The 20493-nt window shown below is 40.3% G+C and overlaps 1 protein-coding gene across 1 annotated transcript; it reads right to left on the reverse strand.

The window, feature by feature from the left end:
* Positions 1-1012: 1012 nt before the first annotated feature.
* Positions 1013-2566, reverse strand: LOC311105187 (homeobox protein Nkx-3.2-like; the record flags this gene model as incomplete). Its single annotated transcript, XM_084147244.1, has 2 exons — positions 1013-1449; positions 2173-2566. 2 exons carry the CDS (start codon positions 2564-2566, stop codon positions 1013-1015), a joined length of 831 nt encoding a protein of 276 aa, XP_084003370.1.
* Between the last annotated feature and the right edge of the window lie 17927 nt (positions 2567-20493).

Here is a 20493-nt window from a genome sequence, read left to right on the forward strand (position 1 = left end):
TAATTATGATTAAGTTATTATTATCATTATACTTTTGTTATCTTTATGACAACAATAATGGTTAATGACACAATTACCATTCATTTAGGCCTACTGATCATGGTCAATACAATCCCTATTATAGCCTACTAACATAAATTCAAAGTCTAAAAAGGAACAAAGGACATCCATCTAAACATAGTTAAGGCTAGAATCAAACACGATAGCTTTGAAATATAATATGCCTGATTTGTTTTTAATGTTTGATTTCGCTCTTAATAAACAATCAGTTTTAGAACAATTTTAAAAAAAGTACATTTTAACAAGAGTTCAATTGTTACTGTCTCTGCCAAAGTCCACTTTAAGGTAATCAGTAAAACATACCTTCACATCGATATTTCAGTCGGATGTCGGTACCAGTCAAAAGTTGGGATACACCTACTCATTCAAGGGTTTTTCTTAATTTTTACTATTCTCTACATTGTAGAATAATAGTGAAGACATCAAAAATATTTTGATTTGTTTAACACTTTTTCGGTTACTACATGATTCCATATGTGTTATTGCATAGTTTCGATGTCTTCACTATTATTCTACAATGTAAAAAATAGTAAAAATAAAGAAAAACCCTTGAATGTGTAGGTGTGTCCAAACTTTTGACTGGTAGTGTATGTCCACACTATCTCTGTTTCGAAAAGTGCTGAAAATCTTACCGTTATTACACCACAGCAAGAAAAGAAAAGCAGTAATGGAGTTATTCGAAATGTCACTTTGGGCTCTGATATCTCTCTCCAATACTCGTAGCATACATGGAAGGTTTACACTCCATGGGCTACATTCGGAAACAATGGCATCACTATACCAAAAACGGGGACATGTTCAGTCTAGACACCATTAGGCAGTTCAAATATGTGAGACATAAGCATTTCTGAGTTTATTTAATCTCTCCTGGTTTCGTCTTAAAAGGTCAATAAAGCAAATGCCTCGATTTCCTGATGGGGGAAAAATAAATACAACGTAGGCTATTCAAATCTCATTGATTCCCAGCACAAGTAGAGTGTGTCCATGCAGGGAGGCAATAGGCGTAGGGGTAGTAGTAAGACGGCTGGAGAGAGAGGAGAGGATGCCGCAGTAGTTCTCCGGGGTTGTACTGTCTCTGGTCGTCTCGAACTAACACTTTCACAGCCACTTTCTTTGCTGCAGGGGCCGAGACAATCAAGTCGGCAGCCATTTGACGACGTTTTGTTTTATATCTGCGGTTCTGGAACCATATTTTGACCTGCGTCTCTGTCAGCTTCAGGGAGGCCGCCAGGTCTGCTCTCTCCGGTCCGGATAGGTATCTCTGGTGATTGAACCTCCGCTCGAGCTCGAACACTTGCGCGTGGGAGAACGCCGCCCTTGAGCGTTTTTTCCTCTGTTTGGGCTGATCCGATTTTTTATCACAACTGGCATCTTCTACGTTGTTGGAATCTAAAAGAAGAGATAGTGCGCACAAGATGGAATCGTCATTTAGGCCTTAGTTCTGAAAATGTATCCAAGGTTGTCTGAAATCTAACCTCACACCTCATAAACCACACTATCACGGCCATATAATACGTTAATGATATATATATATATATATATATATATATATATATATATATATATATATATATATATATATATATATATATATATATATATATACATTGAAATAAGGCCTAAAAATGTGTTTGCCATGGCATAACATCCTGCTGCCTCATGCGTAAAGGCGTTGCATCCTGCGAGTAAAATAGCCTGTTTATCATCACATTGGCTATAGCCACGAAATGATCCCATAGGGGAAAAAATTGCAGAGTGCAGTATAACTGCAGTATGCTGTAAATACTGCGTCCAAAATAATAATACTTTTTTTTTACTGCAGTAATTTTGCAGTGCAACTGCAGTTAGAGTGCAGTATAACTGCAGTTATTCTGCAATTACTGCGTCCAAAATACCACAGTGGACTGCAGTTACTCCACTTTTACTGCAGTTTCAAAACTGCAATCTTTTTTTGTAATGGATTTAAAGGGATTAGACTTGGATCTTCCACATAAAGTATTTTTATATTATATTATTTATTATTTTTAGAATACTAGATCAAATGATGGTTTCAATTTATGGGTTTACAAACTATTATCCGATATCTCACTAAAAATATCAGCATAAACTTACCCGAAACACTAGGTTCACAGTCACTAAGACCTTTTGCGTTATCGACAGCATTGGATTCATGGTCCGTTTCGTCCTGCAAACTTTCTTCCAGCACGTCTGAAACAGGATCCCTGTTTTTCTCTGACTTGCAAAGGGCCAGCGTCTTGCTGTCATTGTCGTCACTGAGACCTGAATCGGAGTCGTAACTTTTCTGATTGCTGACCATGCAAGCCCTCTCGTCACTTCTACACGATGCGGGAAAGTCCTCCGAACCAGTATCCATTTCCCCAAATATTTTCCAACACGCAGTCTTCGAGAAGCAGATGTCCAAATCTGGCAAGTGTCCACTGTACTCTTTTTTGTTCAAAATGGCTTGGATAGAGAAAGGCATTAAGGAGTTGCTGCGAAATGTCATTTTCAAAAGCGAAGTTTATTTCTTGCAAAAAGTGTAGATATGGACCAATGTCAATTCTTCGGCATCGTATCCCACCTGAAGCGCTATTACTGCTTTTTGTTCCTCCCTTGTTTGGTATCTCATTGCATTCCCACTGAAAAGGCGATGGAAATACCGTGTTCAGCCTATATCCCGAGGTACTATTATTGTCCTCCGTTTAGCTCCTGCATCAGCCTAAGCCTTCTCTCGTTTCCTGCAAATCCAACATCACCTGTGACTGACAGCGATCCCACTCCATTTCCTATTGGACAAGAGGAGAGGAAAGTCGCGTGGTGATTGGCCACCGTAAATTACGACACGCTCACGGCGGTTTGGCAATATGTTTTTGAAAGGTTAACCCCTCACAAGCCAAACCATGAAAAGAACCGTGAAAAGAAAACGACCTCTTTAAATGAGAGTAGGCCAGCCTATTTTTGTCTTAACCCTCCCGTTGTCCTAGGGTCAAAATGACCCGCCACTGTGTTGAACCAAGTTTATTTAATTTTTATATTTTTTGGATCATTTGTGAGAAGGAGGCAGTGATACTTTCTTTAAAGTCTCACTGCCTCCTTCTCACAAATGATCCCAAAAATATAAAAATTAAATACATTTGGTTCAACACAGTGGCGGGTCATTTTGACCCTAGGACAACGGGAGGGTTAACCAACGCACACCAATAGATAGGCATACACAACTTTAGCCAATCTGACTCATAATAAATTGAACTTCGAGGTTAATACTAATACAGCCTACCTGGGTGGCTGATGTTGTGAGCCTTCTTTTAACATTTTTAGTCATTTAGCAGACGCTCTTATCCAGAGCGACTTACAGTTAAGTGCATTCCTTTTCATACTGGCCCCCCGTGGGAAACGAACCCACAACCCTGGCGTTGCAAGCGCCATGCTCTACCAACTGAGCTACAGGGGACTGACTACGCCCTATCCACACATACAGCTGTAGGTCTACAGTTCGCTCTACTGTAGATACCAACAGTGTCGTGTATTCATGCCAAGGGAAGCCAGGCTTCCCCCAAAATTTGACCAATAAAATTGATAAAATAATGTATGTTTTGTTTCTGTGTTTTCATCATTTTCCGTCAATTCGCAAGTGTCTGAAAACATCAGAGTGAGGGGAAACAGCGCCCCTCTGTTTAGTCCATGTATCTGATGCTGTCTGTAACAAAAGATTATGACATGTTGCTGCTGTAGAATTTGATTGAGTAATGCCAGCAGGCATTTGGCTTCCCTTGTTAAAAATATATAAAATAATTAGCCAATCACCATTGAGCTGAGCTCAACTGTGGGTTGTCCAGGCACAGCAAAACGCCCCCCAAGGGAGGCCAGTTTGGATTTGACTTCACACCAATCAAATCATATCCTAAGGTAAATGTCATCATTGTCAAACAAACTTGTCTGTTTCTGGTCTGCTTGTGTTGATGTTCTGCAGTACCTAGCTTGCTAAATCTTCCCTTTTCTAAGCCATGGATGGAGATGTGGATTTGGACTTGTGGTTTTGACTGAATTCTCTGTACAGGCCAATGATTATGATGGCGATTCTGATCTAACCATAAATTCATATATTGTGCCACCAGCCTGAGACGATTTAAGTTCAATATGTAGCCTAGATGTAGCCTAGTAGGCTCACGTTAACTAGCTAGCTAACTTAGCTGATTCGTTTTTTGCCCATGCGAGGAAGGCTAGCAAGCATTTTAGCTAGGTAGCCTATGAAAATGAAAACTAAAAGCGTATTGTATGACAGAGCCATAGACCGTTCTGCCAACATGAAAGAGAGGAGGATGGGATTGGCATTCAACTAGTCTACAAGTAGGGTGAGTTAACTTTATTCTTTTAAATTGCGCGCACACAAGCACACACAGAAATCAGTACCATGGACCGCCACATGATATTTGGTATCAAAGTTTATTTCAGTGTATTAAACTAAGCATATATAGCCTTGTTGATTTGATGATGTAAATGTTTAAGTTGAAATGGTGCTGGAATAGCGGAGGCAGTGCTCTTGTTGTCTTTGTGCTGACTTGCTTTAACTCTGTGGTGCTAAATCAGTAGCTAGTTGTTTAGTAAACTGTTGTAAACATGAACTTGTTTGACCTTGCTGCAGGTCATATAACTGTTTATGTGCAATATTTGTTTTGTGGACTTCACCGGACAGATGTTGCTGTCTGGTTTTGTGATGAAACAAACATTTGTGTAATTCAATTTATTCTGCCACTGCATGACTGTAGTCTTTTGGTTGTCACGGCCTTATTGTTTATCACGGTGGCATATGAACGAATGGGTTATAGAGCAAACAACGCAAATACAGTATCACAACATAGGTTGTAATATGGCTTTTTTATTGGCTTGGCTTCCCAGTGATTTTACACATGCACTGCTACTGGATACCAACCACCTGAATCACAGGTAAGCTGTTTGAAAGGTTAACCCCTCACAAGCCAAACCATGAAAATAACCATGAAAAGAAAACTACCCCTTGCAATGAGAGTAGGCCAGACTATTTGTGTCTTAACCAATGCACACCAATATATAGGCATACAAAACTGTAGCCAATCTGACTCATAATAATGAGAACAAGGTTAATACTAATACAGCCTACCTGGGTGGCCTTCTTCTCCCTATCCACACAGACGCCTACAGTTTGCTCTAATGTAGATGCCAGCCACCTGAATCACAGGTAAGCTTCACTCATTGACAAGTTGATTCCATTAATGTTGATTCCATTAATGTTGATTCCATTAACTCCTCATAGACTGTACAAAGAACTGAGCGATATATTGTAGGGAAGTTTTTGCATAATGTATGGGGTTCTTTCTGAGGAGCATCTTCCCGTGAAATAATGATATAGGCTACATGCTTCTCTTCCTGTATGTTACGTCGTTTTAAAGCAAGTGCGCATAGGCCATTTAATTTAAATACACGCACATTATGTTTTTCATGGTTTGCCACATGTAGGCCTATATCACAGTCCTCTTGTATCGGCGACATGGTCTGTAGGCCGATAGGCTGAATATTGCAGCCCATTGATGTAAGAGGAATAATTATTTTCGTAATGGCAATTGCATCGTAGGGAGTGGATGTCAAAATAAATTCGTCCTCGTGCAGTGATAGGCCTGTTGTTATGCTATTACTTACATATAGACTACTATTTTAAACTAATATTTCAGATTTATTCATATCACCATGTTATAGTGCATTTGGCTTGGGATATAATTAAAAACGAAATTAAGTCCAGCAATGTGTGTGTGTGTCTTGTAGATGTAGGCCTTATGATTAACACGAACCACCATAATACATAGGGTAGTTTACTTTAAGGCATATCATTCATGCACTAGCCTGTCTAAATTGTATTTGGTCAGAATATTGTTGTCTTGTCTGAGAAAGAATGATACTACCAGATGTAGTTTATAGCCTATGCCAAGGCCTACCTCTAAAAATAGACTAATAATAATAATAGATTTCATAGTATAGTTAATATTGGTATTGTTATTATTATAGGCGTACATAATTGAATTTTTGATCGTGATGATAGTCATAACATGTTAATAAACAACAACATTCATTCAGCCCACAATGCACAAATTATATTTGAGAGACCACGAGCGTGAATATTTGATGGTTTACAGAATGCTTCAGCGGCTCTCATAATATATGCCTACGACTTCTAGCCATGTCACTGAAGCGTTTATCCACTATCCGCTTTTACATTGACTCATATTAATTGAAAGTTAGTGATATCAGTAGGCCAAGACCTGATGTACTATTAACACTAGATACAGGCCATGCATCAGCTGATTTTTGCATTCTATGAAAAAAAGTCACCTAAATCAATAGGGCTACAATAGGCATACCAAGTAAAATATTTAAAAAATCGAGTTATGCGCGATATAGGCTCAGGCCTATGTATTTTATTATATAGGCCTAGATTAATAATATCTTGTAGGGCTAATAATTTATTTATGTTGAATAAGTAGTGATTTTTACATTTGTTTTGAATATGACCCGTTCAACAGAATCAGAAAGGGATTTTGACCTTGAATCGGATCATATAATTTCAGATATTTGCAGTTGTCGTATTTCCACTGGAAGCTTCCTCATCTAGATGACAGTTTGATGATTGCAACACACCCCAGTGAATTTGAGGTGACGTCATATGTCTAACAAATGTACATAGGACAACCTATTGTATTGTCGGCAAACGTATGTTATGAGTATGTAATCCTATCACACATAGGCTCATTTAAAAATATTAAAGGTTTCTCAGTTGTCAAGTTGATCAATGATGTCATTGGCAGACCTGTTGCATGTATATGTTCTACCACCTAGTGGTCATACTGAGTATACTACTTTGACATTTGCATATTTGGCAACCTTGACTTTTCTCATTCCAATATGATGATCCACACATGACAGTAGATTCTTTCCAAAAAATAAAAAATAATCCTTCAAACAAACTTCCCATATTGTTGTTGGGAGCTTGATAAATCAGGGATATAATAGAATTCTTCTTTTAATAAAAATCTCTGAGATAATGAAATTATACTCAATAAATCCAGATAAAAAGACTGTTACTTACTTCTGTCCTTGCAGTTAAAGACATAAACTAGTGAAAACACTGGCAGCCTGAAGTACATATAGGACATTTCCTGCTGTGCAACTGCATGGGCCCTGCGCCTTTTACATGTCATTTAAAGAGACTGCCGTTGTGTACAGACAATTGATTGTTTGTTGTGTTACATTTGCATGTTTATGACCATATAATTACTTATTATTCTTGCAAAAAGTTGACTGCTGATCTGACAACAACTCCTTCCTTACCTCAGCTGACTTCAGACTTAAAGTCTGACTAAGTCTTGAAGAGAGTTTAAAAGGTTTTGCAATGAGTCTTCCTTGCTTTAGCCACTGAAGAAAGGTAAAGAGAAGCTAAGGGAGAATAGGATGAAAATGGGTAAAATGGAGAGTTTGTTCACGTGCCACAGGTCCACAAAAGAGGGACTCACCCTGGCTATCAATATAATGTCAACCAGAACTCCCTGGGCTCCAGCGTGTTTGGATAACCAAACTGGGATGACTAATAGAAAGTAAGTAGCTGTAAGTGGCAGGAAATCTAAACAGTGCAACAGCAGTTTGCTGTACAGCAAGACAATGAGTGATGCATAGTAAGTGATATGCAATGAAAGCTTCAGTGTGTGTATGTATAGAGTAAAGCAAGATTGATGTCGCAGATGTATAAAAGCATTTCTTTGCAAAGGAAAGTATTTCACAGCACTGAAGGGGAAACATTTACCTCTAATGAATTCATTCCAAATCGGCGTATCCAATTCAAGGTTCTCATTTGTATAGCATTTTAAGTATTGGCAGCAGTGGTCAAAGAATTCATCGGAAATAAATCAAATGTTCCACTTCAATTCCACACATTCTTTCAGACCATCAACAAAAGCATAAGCTACCTGTCCCTTTTCAGAGTTTAGCTTCTCTTCTGCCATTTCATTTCTGGGTGTGGGACTTATGGGCAAATAGGTGTACAATTAGTTATGTATAGAGAGTCAGGAACCACCCAGACACATGGGCCCTCTAGGACCTGGTTTGGAAAAGTATATAGAAACCCCATAGTGTTTGAGTAAATTGCTGTTTATATGGTCCACATCATGCCTATAGGGGGGACAGCCATTACAAGAGGTAGCCTAGATGAGAGAAGATGAGTCCCTCTGTTGGCTGGGAAAGGACACTGACATGGAGAAGGTCTCGGGGACCTATAGGGAGGCTAAGTCAGGGATTTGTGGCATAATGTTCATGTATCAAGATTCTGTTAGGGAATAAAACTGCACCTAGGCCCTCTTTACGTCCCCTATCAGTTTTTTACATGCCGTTTTAAACATGTATTGAATCTATAAATTGTTTCTTTTCAAACACAGTTTTACAGAAAATGGAGAAAAACAACCTTATGGGTTAAAATGGGGTAAGACATTTGTACTAAGAGTAAAAATGAATGTTTTATGATACCTGTGGTATAAGGTCTGATATACCATGGCTTTCAGCCAATCATCATTCAGGGCTCGAACCACCCAGTTTATAATGTTCGTTAATCAATGGGTGGTTATCATTAATTGAAATGACCATTGTAGCATTAAAGGAGAAGTTCACTTTATTTGAACCAAATCTGTATTTTGGATGTAAATTGCATGTTATAGAAGAGTCCAGACACTTTTTATTTTGCGATTTCACTTGCGAACATTCCGCAACATTAAATTCAATTTTACGCAACTCAAGCCATACTTTTTCATGTGCGCATACACAGAGAAATATCCCAGACCAGACCAGACAGACAAATATCATAGCTGGAAAGGGGAAACCACTCAAGTCGCACAAAATGGAATATACCATAGCAGATAAAGTTCAGGATGACACAATTTCATGTGTACAACATCTAAAGACCCGCATCACTATACTGAGAGCGTTGCCAATTCTAAAAGGACGAATTTTGATGTTTTTGGCGCTTTCGTTCATGTTTTAGCTAATCGCTGGCACTGTAGAACGAGTATGAGGAAGTGTATCTATCGCTGGTTGGGGTAAGTTTATCAAAACCAAGTGAAATCACAAAAAAGGTTTATGGACTCTTCTATAACATACTGATTTGGTTCAAATAAAGTAAACCAATCCTCTAACTATTGCTGATTGCACCTTTAATGGTGATTATATGTCATCAGAATTTCAATTATTGTTATATTCAATTACAATGATGGCAGATCATTCTCTGTGTTGGTGTTATGGAGAGTTGACATAATTATGTATTAATTTGTCCATAGATTTTATTTTCACACGCTGAATACTTACTCAGTGTCATGTAAGGGCAGAAAACTGTACCACAAAACCGTTACACAAGACAAACATATACTGGATTAACATTACATTTTTGTCATTTAGCAGACGCTCTTATCCACATTTTTCATACTCAAGGGCAGAACAGCAGATTTTTCTTCTAACCTTTGCCGGCTCGGGGATTCGAACCAGGTACCTGCCGCCCTCTGTGTTTGTCTTTGTGCATGTTTGTGTTTGTGTCTCTCTCTGGGGTTTAGATTGCTAAACGACATATAGCTGTCTTCTGAAAGTTAAACACAATAAAGTTCCCTATTCATAGACAGAGCTGGAATCGTTCTGAGGCCATTCAGCACAGAGTACATCACCTGCAGGATGTCCATGTCCTTTCTTATGTTTCAACATGCCTACTAAATAGGTGAACCTCTCCCCACATATATCACAACTGTAAGGCTTCTCTCCGGTGTGGGTGCGCTTGTGTACTGCCAGTGCATCGGTTCGGGAAAACCTCTTCCCACACTGATCACAGGCGTGAGGCTTCTCTCCAGTATGAGTTCTCTTGTGTGCAGCCAGGTTTTGTGACCGACTGAAGCTCGTCCCACAAACAGGGCATGGGTAAGGTTTCTCCCCGGTGTGTGTTCGCTGGTGAGTCACCAAAGAATGGGACTGAGAAAACCTCCTCCCACATTGATCACAGACGTAAGGCATCTCTCCGGTATGCACACGCTGGTGTGTTGTTAAACCTTGGCGGAATATGAAGCTCCTGCCACAGTCAGGGCAGTGGTACGGTTTCACTCCTCGGTGTATCTTCGTGTGAGTTCTGAAGTTGCTTGGATGGTTGAAAGTCTTCTCGCACAGGTCGCAGACAATGGACTTGTCTTTACTGTGCCTTTTCTGGTGTTTCTTCAGATATATTGGATGAGAGAAACAATGCCCACACTCAAGGCAGCGGTAAGGACTCTCTCCCGGGTTGTGCATCAGCTGGTGAAATTTTAGACTACCTTTCGTGGCAAAACCCGCATCACATTCTGAGCAGTGGAAGGGCCTTTCGTCGGCAGGCTTGTATTTAAACTTGTGTAATTTCAGTAAGTAGGCTTGAATAAACTGCATTCCGCAGTCGGAACATGGCATGAGAGTGGTTGTGTCTCTTATTAATACACAGCATATAACTTCAATGTAATTTTTTTAACAGAAATCCTGATTAATCGAGCCACATGACATAACCATGGTAACATAATCTGTTCCCCCTCCTCTCCAAGGTGTGTTTATGACAGGTCCTGAACCTTTGCATGCTGGTATGAGGAAGGAGGCTTGCAGAACGCCAGGAAAATGATATACACACGTTGGTAATGTCCCTTTTTCCCACAGGACTGACACATTACTTCATTAGCTGCGCACTGTACTCTTGGATGGTCAAGGATTTTGCCACAGTTTCAAGACTTTGACTGCTTTTTGTCATTAGCATAAGCATTTTCATGGCTAGCTTTCTTAATCTAACTGTATCTGTTCTGACAGACGCATGTCCGCTAACCCAACGACTAGCCTGTCTCTAATTAGTTCATCATGCAAAAGTCCATAGTTGCAATGCTCTGCTAGGGCATATAAGGCTGTGACAAAAGAATCCACTGTTTCATTTTCCCCATCTCCGCATGTTAAAATAACAGTGTATCTTTATTAAGGCAAATGTATTGCTAACTTGACGTTGCTTCACATTACAAGCCACATGAGAGAGAGCGAGATGCTTTCCTCATAACCCCTAAATTCCCACAGGACCTCATTAGCATATGGCCAATCAGGATGCAATATGTAAATAACACCACACAAGGTGTCTAAAGTGTTCGACAGGGATGCTGGCCCATGTTGACTCCAATGTCTCCCACAGTTTTGTCAAGTTGGCTGGATGTCCTTTGGGTGGTGGACCATTCTTGACACAAATTGTTGAGTGTGAAAAACCCAGCAGTGTTGCAGTTCTTGATACAAACTGGTGCGCCTGGCACCATACCCCGTTCAAAGGCACTTCAATCTTTTGTTTTGCCCATTCACCCTCTGAATGGCACACATACACAATCCATGTCTCAAGGCTTAAAAATCCTTATTTAACCTGTCTCCTCCCCTTCATCTACACGGATTGAAGTGGATTTAACAAGTGACATCAATAAGGGATCATCGTTTTCACCTGGATTCACCTGGTCAGTCTGTCATGGAAAGAGCAGGTGTTCCTGGTCCTCTGTAGCTCAGCTGGTAGAGCACGGCGCTTGTAACGCCAAGGTAGTGGGTTCGATCCCCGGGACCACCCATACACAAAAAAATGTATGCACGCATGACTGTAAGTCGCTTTGGATAAAAGCGTCTGCTAAATGGCATATTATTATTCCTAATGTTTTGTATACTCAGTGTACACAGAGTTTTATATGTTTATCCAGGCTTCAAGGACCATTTAGACGTTGTAGAATTAAGAGAGGATAGATGGACTGAGGTGACTTAGGCTGTATATTACCACTTTGAGGTCAATACTGCTAGTATGGCAGACTTATTATATACATATTTATCTAGTCTGTGTAAAGCTCTCGCTCACTGGGTTTGGTCAGTAGTGGCCAGCAGCATATTATTTCTGTGACACATTTGAAACACTTCTGACGTTAAACACCTGTTAACGTCTTGTGAGAGGAGCGGCTGAATGGGAGGCCATTATATTCAGTGTCAGTCGCCTTGGCCAAATCCCAGTAGAGGAAAGACCACTCCCAATATGGAGGGGCTATGGGAGTGAGCCCCCTTATCCCAAACAGCCGAGAAAGGCAGGCTGGGAGGATCTCTCAGTTCAAATCTAATATGCCTTCTATTTTACTTGACAGCTAAGATGAAACCACAGGCTTTCCATAGTGCTCTCCAGGATAAACCACATGGATAACCAAGAGCCTTGCTGACATTCATATCAAGTCAAGACACGAGAAGCAAAGATCTCTGATTTGGAGGATGGGATAAGGGTAAGTGATGTGGAAAACCTTTTGTAACAAGTATGTCCGGCGACATCAGGTGGTTTAAAAAGTGGGTATCTGGTTTCAAAGGATCCGCCTATCACGTGGTAACATGGCTGAATGTCTCAGTTGGATCATGACTGCGCTGTACCAACCGATCTGTCTCTCCACAACAGTAGCTAACACATGGATCCTATTAAATTATGTTCTATATGTAATTCTATGACCTTACATTACAGTCCCCATTGTCACAAAATCCCTAGTCAGTCTATGGTATCAATCACTGAAAGGGGTCTTGTTTGTCTACCAGGACCAGTGGCTAAATGAAAACTGATCCAAAAACTTTAAAAATGTGGATTCCTGCACCAGGAAATAATGGTCGGAAAATTCCATCCAGCCTCTTAAAAAAACACCAGCGTTTCTTAGACCTTTTCGATGCCTTTGGATTTTGTGGGCTTAGGTGCAGTAAAGATTTAAATCCATGTAATGTGTTAACGATCATGGAATATTTCATTCTTAGCTTGTTCATTTTATTCCCCATTAGTAACCATGACTGTCTTCTCTTCTCTCCCCTTGGCTGATTGGTTCAGACTTGAGCTATGTACACGTTACAGACAGCATATCCATTCACACAACGACTCCACTGAAAAGCTGAGAGACAGTTAACTGCACAGCAATTAAACCCTATATGGTTGTGTTTAGTCATGCAGCCCAATTCAGATGTTTTTTCTCACTAATTGGTATTTTGACCAATCAGATCAGCTCTGAAAAAGATCTGATGTGAAAAGATATTATGTGATTGGTCAAAGACCAATTAGTAGGAAAAAGATCAGAATTTGGCTGCCTGTGTAGCCACTCCCATAGTTTTGTAAGTGAGTTCGTCACGAGTTTCTGGAGGGTTGGGTATGAATTAAGATCATGCCCACTTGCCCAGTGCCCACTAACACGAGAGAAGCAGCTTTGCTGATTGCGCTCTATCAGCTGTGTGCGCTCTATCCAATCATACCAGCCAGAACCTCCAGACACAGCGCATCAGACTTGTTTACGTATGACAACACGTTGCCAATGTTATGTTGAAATAACCACTTGGCCCTAAGACAGGGATCATCAACTGGATTCAGCCGCGGGCCGACTGCAAATTGACCGCAAGAAGGCCAATAATTTCAAACCCTGCTTAGTGTATAGTGTATACGACCACACATATCACTCTATTATGCGTGGGCATACTTTGCAACAGATTTCCAAAATTAAAATCATTTGGCGCTGATTTGCTGGTGTTTTTGCCGTCTTTGATTTATTATTTTCCACAGAAAACTTTGGGGGGGGGCGGAACCCTGCCCGATCACCGCCAGTTGGGGAACCCTGCCCTAAGCCCTTTATACAGTGGCCACTTGCTGATTTGTTTGATAGAGTCAATCACTTGAGTCTGCCACTTTTTGGGGCAAAATGAGAATGAAGACAATCAGAGTACACTTGCATCCCAACTGCAACTTGTCAATATTCCAAAACCCATTTGCAAGCATCTTGTGTTCCCCCATGACCTGTTTTGTAACATGATTCCCTATGAAACACTGCCAGACAGAGGCACACTCTAGATAGTGAGAAAGTTGTAAAAAACTAAACGGCACAGAAGCACACACGTCAACACTCGCCAGTGACTTGATAAGTTGATTGTGGCCTGGCTGCTCAATGTGCCTGCTAGCTAATACTTGCTAGCTTCATTGACTAACACAGAGTTGGAACTTGTAGCTTTTGCTTTATTTATGATAGTTTGACAGCTTGCAGATTATGAAGTTGTAGACATGTTATTGTTCTCAGAAATCAGTCCTGAGCACGCAGCCAGACTTTCCCGACTCGATAGACTGTATGCAGTGCACTGACTAGTTTTTCATGCAATATTTTTTACTTGAGATAATACTGCACCAAACATGTTAGCGTGCCAAAAACGACAAAATTAACGAGATGGTAATTTTCCATGAAGATAAATGGTGTGACTTGCTTCAGCTCTTTAAAGGTATATAGGATAGCCTGAAGATATACAAGTTGGTTTGGGGTGTCCAGCTTGAAGGCTGTACAGTGTTTACATTTACTTTGTTTACAAACATTGGAGTTAAATAAGCTTATATTTTGGGTTCTGATGGGGAACGACAGTTGAACTAAACTCATGAGTTGTTTATAAGTCATATTCTTCAAGAATCAATGGGTACAAACTGTGAAGTGTAACATGCGTCATGTGTTTTGAATTCAATTCACATGTAATAATGTCCTGAAACATATTTTCCAATATAATCAAATGAGTCAATGAGTGAGGAAAGAGTCCCACACACGCCAATTGTACTAATCTCTTCCAATACTGACAACAGGGCATAAGCTCTGCAAGCACATGTTACAAAAATAGAAGTCACTTAATGGGAAAAGTAGTAAGGAGCACAGGCAAATGTGTAGTAAAAACAAAAAAAGCTTAGAAAAAAAGCACAGGGAGAAGATAAACACCTCCTTTACATTCATAGAATGAATATTTTCATGTTCAAGTCCAGTGACAGGAAGAGGCTTTTGGGTATGGAAATAATCAGCAAATCCACAACACAAATGGTAAAAGCACTTATGAGACTTTATCTGGGTTTATAGCTTCATTACAACTCTGTATGAATGATATCTACATGTATCCCCCTTTCCTTTCCTTACATGGATTTGAAGGTCGAAGAAATATAAAACACTTGAAAGTGGTACAGGAACCGAAGGGCGTATGTCTGCGAGATGGGAAATCCTTGGAGTGACCAACACTGAGACAGAAGTCAAATTGTCAGTAGGCAGGTTTCCATTGACCCAGGTTTATTCTACAAAAGCAATGTTGCAACCCAAAGAAATTGCGACGTGTAATGGTAACAGCAGATACAGTGGCTTGCGAAAGGATACACCCCCCCTTGGCATTTTTCCTATTTTGTTGCCTTACAACCTGGAATTAAAATTGATTTTTGGGGGGTTTGTATCATTTGATTTACACAACATGCCTACCACTTTGAAGATGCAAAATATTTTTTGGGGTCAAACAAACAAGAAATAAGACAAAAAAACAGAACTTGAGCGTGCAAAACTATTCACCCCCCCCCCCCCCCCCCCCAAAGTCAATACTATGTAGAGCCACCTTTTGCAGCAATTACAGCTGCAAGTCTCTTGGGGTATGTCTCTATAAGCTTGGCACATCTAGCCACTGGGATTTTTGCCCATTCTTCAAGGCAAAACTGCTCCAGATCCTTCAAGTTGGATGGTGTACAGCAATCTTTAAGTCATACCACAGATTCTCAATTGGACTGAGGTCTGGTCTTTGACTAGGCCATTCCAAGACATTTCAATGTTTCCCCGTAAACCACTCGAGTGTTGCTTTAGCAGTATGCTTAGTGTCATTGTCCTGCTAGAAGGTGAACCTCCGTCCCAGTCTCAAATCTCTGGAAGACTGAAACAGGTTTCCCTCAAGAATTTCCCTGTATTTAGTGGCATCCATCATTCCTTCAATTCTGACCAGTTTCCCAGTCCCTGCCGATGAAAAACATCCCCACAGCATGGATAGTGTCCTCGGGTGATGAGAGGTTTTGGGTTTGCGCCAGACATAGCGTTTTCTTTGAGTTCCTTCTTCCATATGTTTGGGGAGTCTCCCACATGGCTTTTGGCGAACACCAAACGTGTTTGCTTATTTTTTTCTTTAAGCAATGGCTTTTTTCTGGCCACTCTTCCATTAAGCCCAGCTCTGTGGAGTGTACGGCTTAAAGTTGTCCTATGGACAGATACTCCAATCTCCGCTGTGGAGCTTTGGTCTCTTTGGTCTCTTTCTTGCCTCTCTGATTAATGCCCTCCTTGCCTGGTCCGTGAGTTTTGGTGGGCGGCCCTCTCTTGGCAGGTTTGTTGTGGTGCCATATTCTTTCCATTTTTTAATAATGGATTTAATGGTGCTCCGTGGGATGTTCAAAGTTTCTGATATTTTTTTATAACCCAACCCTGATCTGTACTTCTCCACAACATTGTCCCTGACCTGTTTGGAGAGCTCCTTGTTCTTCATGGTGCCTCTTGCTTGGTGGTGCCCCTTGCTTAATGGTGTTGCAGACTTCGATGAACGCGGAAGCCTGCCTGAACAAGGAGAGGAGGTAGCTTCGGAGGAAGTCGTGACACTACGCCTGTTGTATTCGGCGCATGTGGCAAATAACATTTGATTTGATTTGATAAATGCATAGATCAAAATAATTTGACAGATGATAAAATAAAATAATGCTGTTGAACCACAAAATTTGAAACATACATTTTATGGGGGTGGTAGGGATGTTGCGGAGGATCAGAAAGTTAAGTAAAAAATGTAATACATGTTTTGAATACCATGCTATTTCGATGGCAATACTTCCGTTATGCAGCATAATGGACAATGTGATTTCCAATTTTGGAAGGAAGTTGCCAAAACTTTGCAATGGCCAATTAGAAGACCCATTGTCTATAAACGTAGTGTAAAAAATCATAGAATTTTGTGGGACAAGAATAGAGGTAACATTCTATTGCTAGTGACAACAAGGTGAAATTAAACAAAATGATACAAACAGAGAATGTAAATGAGGCTCAGGTACAAAACCTATTGCCAGTGAAGAGTTTAAATGAGGGAATGTCAACTGCTCAGAGAAGACCCTCAGACTGCCAACTTAATATGAAAAATGTACACACACACTTTTGAGGATAAAGAACCTGCTTCTGATCTTCATCCTGATGTATCCAAAAGTTAATATGATGGAGTGTCAGTGGTGCAGCCCAATCAACTCTCAGACACCCAAGATATTGGGACTGAATACTACCACTTAGAGACATAAAGTTGTGGTAGAGGTTAATCAGATAGAAATCATAAGCTCTATGAAAACTGAATCAGAGAAGCAGCATGCAACTAGAGATGTTGACATCGAAATAAGCAAGGATATACTGAAGTGTGTTTTATCAGATGAGACACATTTTGGAGGGTTCAGGCTTACCACTCGAAATAAAAGTTTGTTTATGTTGACTCATGACGAATGGGAGAGGGTCCATTCAGAGAGAAGTGGTAGGTATTTTAAAAAGTTCTCATGGGTAGGCCTATTTGCACAGCCGAAAAGCGGGGTCCAGAAAAGTTGTCTCTGCAGCATCTTTTAAAAAACAGTAGCAGTTGTGTTGTTTATTTATGCTTGTTCTCTAAAGCAGTCTTATGAGAGGGCAATGTGAATTCAAAAAATCACAATGGCATGCAAGACTATGTTTTACATGAGTTATCGGAGCGGAAATTACTTAGTTGAAAGAAGTTAAGATTTTAAGCTTGAATGACAAAGCAGACTGATGAAATGAAGCTATATGCTTAATAATATATATTATATTTAAATATAAATGTGTTATTTATTTCAGATAGCGGTGGGCACCAATATCGATCATTTGATATGATATCGATACTGTTTGCTATCGACATGAGCAAGGCATATCGTGATATTGGTTACGAATTGATAAAATATCAATATCGAATCGAAAAATGCAACTGATATTCGTTGAGGGATTGCAACAAACGAATGTACACTATATATACAAAAGTATGTGGACACCCCTTCAAATTAGTGGATTCGGCTATTTCAGCCACACCCGTTGCTGACAGGTGTATGAAATCGGGGCACACTGCCATGCAATCTCCATAGATAAACATTGGCAGTAGAATGGCCTTAATGAAGAGCTCAGTGACTTTCAACGTGGCACCGTCATAGGATGCCACCTTTCCAACAAATCAGTTCGTCAAATTTCTGCCCTGCTAGAGCTTCCTCTGTCATCTGTAATTGCTGTTATTGTGAAGTGAAAACCTCTAGGAGCAACAAACGGCTCAGCCGCGAAATGTAGGCCACACAAGCTCACAGAACAGGACAACTGAATGCTGAAGCACATTGAGCATAAAAATTGTCTGTCCTCGGTTGCAACACTCACTATCGAGTTCCAAACTGCCTCTGGAACCAACATCAGCACAAGACCTGTTAGTCGGGAGCTTCATGAAATGGGTTTCCATGGCCGGGCAGCCACACACAAGCCTAAGATCACCATGCGCAATGCCAAGCGTCGGCTGGAGTGGTGTAAAGTTCACCGCCATTGGACTCTGGAGGAGTGGAAACGTGTTCTCTGAAGTGATGAATCACGCTTCACCATCTGGCAGTCCAACGGACGAATCTGGGTTTGGTGAATGCCAGGAGAACGCTACATGCCCTAATGCATAGTGCCAACTGTAATGTTTGGTGGAGGAGGAATAATGGTCTGGGGATGTTTTTCAAAAATAGTTTGTCGAGATCGGTGTGGAAGAACTTGACTGGCGTGCACAGAGCCCTGACCTCAACCCCATCGAACACTTTTGGGATTAATTGGAATGCCGACTGCGAGCTAGGCGTAATCGCCCAACATCAATGCCCGACCTCACTAATGCTCTTGTGGCTGAATGGAAGCAAGTCCCCACAGCAATGTTCCAACATCTAGTGGAAAGCCTTTCCAGAAGAGTGGAGGCTGTTATATGAGCAAAGGGCGGACCAACTCCATATTAATGCCCATGATTTTGGAATAAGATGTTTGACGAGCAGGTGTTTGATGAGCAGGTGTGTTAGACCACACATTTTTAGCCTAAACATTTTATGAAATGGGGGACTAAAATGAATTAATGTATCCTAGAGTGTGAATGACCATGAATTTTAACTGACACGTTTTATAAAATTGGTGACTGTAGTGACGTGTAGCTGGTTGATGTTCATTACATTTCAATTGTAAATAAAAACATTTTTAGTTTTGACTAAAACGTTAGCCTTATGTGTTTGTTTTTTGAGTGTTGATAGTTTAGTGTCTATAGAGGCATTGACTTCAGGACCATGGATAGCACCGGATCATTAGAAGGTGGTTTCTACAGACTTTACTGAGTACTACCCACCTCCTTTTACTTCGGTACAAATAATTGTTTTTTCCTGTACAGTGCTATATTTGTACCATATAGTGTCCAAACACCTAATTTTAAGCTGTTTGACCACAGTAAAATGACAGCAACATATTATTCAGAGCTCTATAAGCCACTATGTATTCCATATACAGTGATTCGTATTGTGGCCGCCAATGGAATGGGTGGAGGAAAAGGCCAGCAACACTGAAATGACACCATATATACATTCTACAGACCCTATTGAGTATACCCTACAATACTGCTCTATAAGCCAATAAATATTCCATATGCAGTGATTCACATTGGGGGCATTTATTTGACCTTATTTTAAAACCCACATTTAATGCAAATGTCACTTACAAATGAACAAATATGAATCGTCGTTAATGTTTAGAAAACTATTTATCATATATCATGAATAAATACAGGTTATTGACACTTTTCTACTATTACGTGTGGGACTTTTATTTTGAAAATGTCCCTGACCCGGAAGTACTTTTTTGGTGTTGCTGAAGACAAGCTGAACAGAGCATGCCGCCTAGAGTTTTCGAGAGATACGATTGTGGTAGAAACTTGTGAAGGCAACAGCCTGGTAAAATGACTATTGATATTGCTACTAAGTATTAACTAACTAACACTGTTTCATTCATCATTTGTGAGTAAACTGCCTCTTCCATCAATCCTACTAGCCAATGTTCAATCATTTGAAAATAAATTGGACGACCTAAGATTAAGGTTATCCTACCAACGGGACATTAAAACTGTAATATCTTATGTTTCACCGAGTTAAGCTGAATGACGACATGGATAACATACAGCTGGTGGGATATACACTACATCGGCAAGATAGAACGGCTGACTCCGGTAAGACAAGGGGTGGCGGTCTGCGTATATTTGTAAACAACAGCTGGTGCATAAAACCTAATACTAAGGAAGTCTCGAGGTTTTGCTCGCCTGAGGTAGAGTATCTCATGATAAGCTGTAAACCACACTATTTACCAAGAGAGTTTTCATCTATATTTTTTGTAGCTGTCTATTTACCACCACAAACCGATGCTGGCACTAAGATTGCACTCAATGAGCTGTATAAGGCCATAAGTAAACAGGAAAACGCACATCCAGAGGCAGCGTTCCTAGTGGCCGGGGACTTTAATG

Source organism: Coregonus lavaretus (genome assembly GCF_964263955.1).
Source record: "Coregonus lavaretus genome assembly, chromosome: 29".
Lineage (NCBI taxonomy): Eukaryota > Metazoa > Chordata > Actinopteri > Salmoniformes > Salmonidae > Coregonus > Coregonus lavaretus.